Source organism: Castanea sativa, chromosome 12, assembly GCF_040712315.1.
Source record: "Castanea sativa cultivar Marrone di Chiusa Pesio chromosome 12, ASM4071231v1".
Classification (NCBI taxonomy): Eukaryota; Viridiplantae; Streptophyta; class Magnoliopsida; order Fagales; family Fagaceae; genus Castanea; species Castanea sativa.
This window is the reverse complement of record NC_134024.1, coordinates 42079787-42086725: the sequence shown is the minus strand read 5'-3', so window position 1 is coordinate 42086725 and position 6939 is coordinate 42079787. Positions and strand designations below refer to the sequence as shown.

General features: G+C 33.5%; 1 protein-coding gene across 4 annotated transcripts; it reads right to left on the bottom strand.

The window, feature by feature from the left end:
- Positions 1-400: 400 nt before the first annotated feature.
- LOC142619414 (uncharacterized) lies at positions 401-5692 on the bottom strand. Of its 4 annotated transcripts, none has more exons than XM_075792506.1 (4): positions 5560-5692; positions 4472-4727; positions 895-2079; positions 401-805 (listed from the first exon to the last, which is right to left on the bottom strand). In XM_075792506.1, exon 3 carries the CDS (start codon positions 2054-2056, stop codon positions 911-913), a length of 1146 nt encoding a protein of 381 aa, XP_075648621.1. In that variant the 5' UTR covers positions 2057-2079; positions 4472-4727; positions 5560-5692; the 3' UTR covers positions 401-805; positions 895-910. The 4 variants fall into 4 exon arrangements, with proteins under 4 accessions (XP_075648621.1, XP_075648620.1, XP_075648623.1 ...); XM_075792505.1 differs by having other exon boundaries at positions 895-2066; XM_075792508.1 differs by lacking the exon at positions 4472-4727 and having other exon boundaries at positions 895-2066; positions 5560-5598.
- Between the last annotated feature and the right edge of the window lie 1247 nt (positions 5693-6939).

Below are 6939 nucleotides of genomic sequence, written 5' to 3'. Positions count from 1 at the left end.
CTGGATCTATCCTTAGATCTGAAACAGGGTGTTCAAACAAGACAATCGCCTTCTCTAGTGCAAACTTCAACCTCCTATTGCCACAATCCTTCACTTTTGCCACAAAGCCTCACTTCGGCTAAACGGCTAATCACTCAGGACACTGGGACTTACTGGGTTAACAAACAACACAGATTTGGTTCCAGGGTTGCCAGAGCCCATATCCACCAAAAGAGAAAAAGGCCACCAACAGCCTTCAGACTATGACCACAACATTTTAGTAACTTCGTAATGGTAGACCCAAAAAATTTAAATGTTAGGGACAAATCAAAATAATTTCATCATTGTTCTAAAAAAAAAAATAAAAAAAATTCATCACATAAAAAAAAAAAATCAAACTTAGTTAAAAGAAAAGGAAGAGTTCTTGCATAAAACTAAAAATTCTATTAAATAACGTAGCGTTTAATTTAACTTAATATAACCAAGATTACATTTGGAAAAGGTAAAAGGAATCAATCGATAGAAAATAGTTCAAATGGAGACCACTCCATGACTAAACTTAATACACAATACAAGCTCCATAACAATCACAATTCACCAACTCCACTTCCACTTGAAATAATTCACATTTCTGAGAGCTGAGTGTAATCGTGTCAGAGCCAGCCTTCAACAATAGAATCTGACACTCATTTCCATTCTCAAATTTTCTCCATCCCCAAACAAACTTTAAAAACTCGACCAGGAACAAGCATAAAAGTTTCTCAAATCACAGTGTTCTTAATCAAAAGGAAGGATCCTGTTGTTCAAAGGCAGTTTCTGCACATTACTGGAACAATAGTGGTGAACACACCAGTTGGGTCAGCCATAGGCAATCTGAAAATAATTCCAGTAAATATCAGTAAAATGGAAATTTACCAGACATAATGACTCTTCAAGGTTGATCTCCATTTGACCTTGACCGGGTCAATCGCCGACGTCTTCTAGGAACTGGAGATCCATCTTCACCCACATCACTTAATATTCGCAAGTCGTCGTCATCGTCACTATCATCCTGTAGACCCAACAGATTCTCACCCCAAAGAAACCGCCGTTCAGATAAAGCTCCTGCTGGCCGTCGATGTCTCATCCAAGCCCTTGACCGGGCCCGTGATTCCCCAACACCATCCATCGAGCCAATCATCTGAAACAAAAACAAAGTAGTCCACCATGGCCCATTAACTTCACCTGCACCACTTTCCCTTTCACCTGCTTGTCTATCTCCATTTTCAATAACATAGTCCCCAACCACAACAGCTCCAGGCATAGCTGAACGAATAGCACTGACTATATCTCCATACTCTCTCTGGTGCTCAAGGTTTCGCCACGCTCGTTCTCTAGATGGATCTATGTCAGAGGGTCGAGTTGTGGGGTGAACCCTTCTTGCATGCCGTCGCAATTCCTGGTAGCTACCAAAGAATGAGCATGATTCCCTAGAGCAGCTTCGCTTCTTCAGGTTAAGATAATTCCTGGCCTCTTCCACAACCTCCCACCCAAGTATGTCTCCTCGGCACAAAGGGCATTTCAAGCTCAATTTTGATTCTGATGAATTCTCCGCATCTAACTCTTCAACCTCAACCCTTTCCCGAAAGGATTCAGAATCAACTGTTTCCAATATGCCTTCTTGCATTTCTAAATGTCTACTTTGATCCTGAGGACCATCTTCTCCCGGTGCTCCAGGCAATCCAACAGATATTACAGTGTTTCTTTCATTTAGATTGTGATTTTCACTAGCCTGATTTAAGTCAGTACTCAAAGCCAAGTTCATACCAGAAGCATTACTAGAATTGTATGGATTTACATGTAAAGAAGTGGGTAAAGTCCTAGTGTTGGCCCTTAATTTTTTAAAGCGGTCCAGGCAATTTGAATGCCTGTAACTTGTATCACAAATATAAGATCTGCAACCCTTGTCATGTGAGCTGCACAGGAGGAGAACAGCATTATGTGGATGGTCCATGCAGATAGGGCATGAAACCTCATCTAACTCTTTGTGAAGAGAACAGATATCTGAACCAAAATGTCTTCGTTTTACACCAGCCATCTTGTTTGCACTGTTGTAAATTACTCAAGACACATTTAACTTATTAGAACACCAGTACAATCAAGCACAATGTTAAAAAAACAAAAGTACTAACAATATGGCATTATTGAGAGCAAAAATTGTAAGCGACACATTAACACAATAGAGTGATTCTACTTATCAAAACAAGCGTACACACACAGTGATTCTAACAAGTTTAAAATGAAATTAAAAGGCATTAATGTCAGAAAAAATATCACTAGCAGGCTATGAGCACTAAACCTGAATGACTAAAAAAATCATCATCCACATCCCAACAAAGTACTCTGTTTTTGAGAGGGCAACATATCTCCTAATAACTGCTCAATACTTATTTTCGTTATAGACTTTCAAAAAAGTTTTAAGGCCATGGAAAAATTCTTTTGTCCATATGACTAAAACAGATTCTGACCAGATTATTACCCAACTGGATCTTTAATTAGATAAGCAGTCCACCTGAAAAAACACACTTTTCTGGTAATCCACCAAAAGGCACAAAAATTTCAATATACTCTCTCTATGAAAATAACACTCATGCCTTCAAATAGCCTCTTTTCACAAAAATAATCAGTAAACTAAAATGAGATCTACAACTGAACAGAACTCAAACAAAGTCACGCAGATCCTTTCACCAATTCTTTTAGGGGCCCTCTTAAACTTATAGTACGATTAAACTTTCATAAAATTAAACCCTTTTCGTTAGTGCATCTGATTATCCTACATTGCATGGCACAAACATCTAGCAAAAAAATAGTCATCTTATCCTACTTCTAACTTCTTAAGTGTGTTTTTCTTATCCTTCATTGCTTGACACAATCCTCTAACTTCTAAAATATGTGTTCTTTTCTGGGATTCTAATATTGCTATTCTGGGAGGGCTAGGCTATTATCCTAACACATTCATGCAATTTACGATAACAAACAGTCACCTGAGAGAGAGAAAATGGGATTTCTGATTTTTTTACTCTTCATTTAATATTATGATTACTTAAATACAAGTGCACTCGATGAGCTATGAACCTACAACCTCATCCTCCATCTAGTTTTTATGGGAAAGGATGGGTCATTTGATCTAGAGATCATGGCAAGCCACTCTGATTATATAAGATTAAGATCAATATCCCCTTTCTTCTAGTATACCTAGCAAATAAAGTGGACCAATTAAATCCCCGTACAACACCTATATATGAATTATTCATAATAAGTTCAGCCTCATTTAGATATAATCAAACCACCCTGTTAGAGAGAGAGTTCAGCCTCCACAGGGTCTAGTTGAACCAAAAGGAAAATCCTTAGGGCCCTCACTGAGCCCAAAGAGAGAATTTCTATGCCTTATTACTGGTTAATATATAAACTACCCTTGAATTAATTCTATATCTTCACAACATCCATGAACCTTAAGGATGCTAGTGCTGCTAGTCGTTATATTTCACAAGCCAAGAATTATGATCTTTGCCAACCCAATGTGCAGGTTTGGAACCATATACAAGGGGCTACCTGTTTAATGTGCACATATATATATATATATATATATATATTTTATGTTACAAGACTTCATGTTAGTACCAAGTAAAGAACATTTTTCATCCATTTTGGATGGTATCCTTGAGACTTTTGCATCCAATTATATCCATCATAAAACACTGCTTATAGTCTTGAACCCATCTCAAGTAATCTTTTATTATCTATCGAATTCTTTTCATCTACTCATTAAATTTACAGTGAAGATTCACAAAATCACATTTAGAGTCCACCTCTCCAAACTAAACCAAGAAAATGACTAGCATCTTACCAGAACATAAGTAGGACTTTTGGAATAAAAAACAACCTCAAAGTAATTCCATCCAGCATCTTACCAGAAAATTAGCCCCAATGAGGTTCAATGTGCACAAGAGCCATAATGAGTAGGCCTTACTGAAACTAAACAACCTCAAAGTAATTACATCTAGATGAGTATGATGCATAGAAGATATTTTTACCACAGTACGAAACTTTTAGAACACAGAACCAGCCAGCCCAATGAGAAAGAACTCCATGGCTACTATCCAAATCCACCCAGTACTTCCTTTGATTCCAAACCAAAATCTAACTAATACAAAAATCACTCACCATCAAAGTGATAAATCTCCCCAAATTTCATTGTTGGAGGATCAAGATGAACACAACTCTGACTAATGAATAGATAACTACAGAAGCTACAAAAATGAGCAAAAGACAAATGAAAATATATATTGTGAGAGCAATAAACACTACTAAACCATATAATAATAGGATGTAAAAAATAAGGCAACAAATAATAAAATAAATATTTTTTTGAAATGTGAAAGCAATTAATGAATTAGGAGAGGCTAAAACTTACACAACGAAAAAAAAAAAAATCAAATACATATAAACTCACCAAGAGGAGCTGTTGCTCTATATATTTTTCCTACTTGAGTCTTCTGAATCTCTATGTGTTTTACCAGTTGAAAAATACAGATCTTTACTTCACTTTATACACTAAATAACAAGGCAAGCACTATGCAATGCTTCTGATTATGTTATAAATAATGAAGCAGTGCAATAGTACAACAGAAGTTGAAGGGAATACAGCCTTGAATAATTGCTTTACAACGGCTTCACAAGCCACCAGATCATCAGTATATCTTAAAATCCTGCATTTATTTATACAACAAACAAAAAGTGATACTCACATACTCAGCATCTGAATCTAAATACGTATCACATGATTGTAAAGTGCAATTGCAGTGTATACTTCAAATCGAATAACGAGAGATAACAAATTCCATTAAACAAACGGGATCAAGGAAATGCAGTCCGGTTCAAGACCAGTTCTAAACTCAACAAATTGGTAATATCAATTTTAGACAACACATAAGCAGGTAAACATTATCAACATGAAGTTTTGCATCATAAATCATAATATTCCAACTAGAATACCAAATTATGCTTGGCATTAGCCCAAATCTAAGGGGTATTCACTGTATTTTACCCTAATTTTTTTCAATTTTTTTTTTTTGTAACAAAAACAAAAAACCCATCATGTCATTGCTGTTGGTTTTTGGAGATTCTAAATGCAAATAAAATTAGTAAATTACAATATAGACTAAATATATTGCTCATATAATAACCATCAATAATCAATAATCAATTTGCAGTTGAAATCCAACAGACGGTTCATAAGTCTTTAAAGCCCAATCAATCACTGGATTTTACCAATAACCAAACCAAAATCAACAAATCAATTTTCAAATAGGTTAGGCTTATTATTATAATTAAGAACCCAAGTAATTTTTAATTAATTTTTTTATTATTTGATGAGAAAATTAATGTGTCCAGAACCTAAGAAAACCCCAAATTGAGCACATCAAATTCCAACACAAGAAGAAGATGAAGATCTGTCGATCCAACAAAAGAAATAAAGGATGAAAGCAGAATAATAGTAAATTAATTAAAAAGATGAGATGAGATGAGATTAGGAATTACGAAATAATTGAATCGTTGGGTCTGACTCCGGAATGGTTTAGATCATGAAATTTTTTTTCTTTCTTTTTGATTGCGTGTTGGAGTAGGCATTTGTGAAAATTTATGAATGAATGAAAAAAATAAATAGAAGACGGTTGAAATTTATTGTTTACTTATTTATAGAAGAAAATTGTAAGCCAGCCACGACAAAAGACAAAAATAAAGAAAGAGAGTTGCACTTTTGACTTCGGGGTAAATAATAAAAATAAATAATTAAAAATTGGTTTTTACCACCGCCTTGATTGTAGGGCAAGGTGCGCGGTCTGTCTCGGTTACATTCATTCTTTCTTTCTTATTATTTTTTTTTCTTTCTTGAAGATATGGCAATATGCATCATTTGTTTTTTTTTTTTTTTATTATAGCAAATGATGATGTAGGGACATCTTCTAGTATTTGACTATTATTTTGAGCATATACAATCTCGTCTTACCCACATTAGATTATTATTATTATTTTCGAAGTTTTTGTCCAACTATTATTATTATTATTATTATTATTATTATTATAGGTGTTTTTGTTTAGAAACATATTATATTAGTATTTGATGATATTAATTAATTTTATAGTGGGCTACAACTTTATTATATATATATATAATTCTCCAAGATTTTGTCCAACGACCATTTGTATTATTATTATAATAACTGGTTGCTAACCCGTGTAATGCATAGGATAGTTTTTAAAAAATTATATATATTTACTTTAAGCATGCTACAAAAGTATAATTACATTTGAAATATAATCAAACATTAAAGGAAAATCAAATAATTGTACACAATTGTTGCAAAATATGGAGATGAAAAAAAAATGTAATAAATGAATGCTTACTCTATACAAATCTTGATAGGCAAATATATCATTTTTTATTTAATAAATATATTTCTTAGACTCTATAATCTAGAATATTAGACGATACTCATATTCTACATGAGCACAAAGAAGTTAAAATATAAGAGACGTGTGGATGAACATTATGATTGTTTGTACCGATTCATACTGTAAGAGGACAATCATAAAAGTTTTAAATATACAATGGCAATTGCTATATTTAAACTTTGCACACATGCAAATAATAAACTATAACAGGCCAACATTACTGGTTAGCAAATAATTTTAGATCTAAAAATGTTTATTTTGTATATGTTTGTACTTTGTAGCAATGGTCAATGATGTAACATATCAATTAAACCATTTTAAGTAGCCATTAAAACAAAAGAATTTATCAGACTTATATATACAAAGATTCATTTTAACCCCAGAAAATTAATCATCATTCTAAAAATGTTTCTATGTAAAATTTTCTCACTTTAAATATAGATTTGCAACACATGCAATATTTCT

Bases quoted from the DNA above. Each gene is read 5' to 3' on its own strand.
- LOC142619414 (XM_075792506.1), bottom strand. From the start codon at position 2,056: ATGGCTGGTGTAAAACGAAGACATTTTGGTTCAGATATCTGTTCTCTT.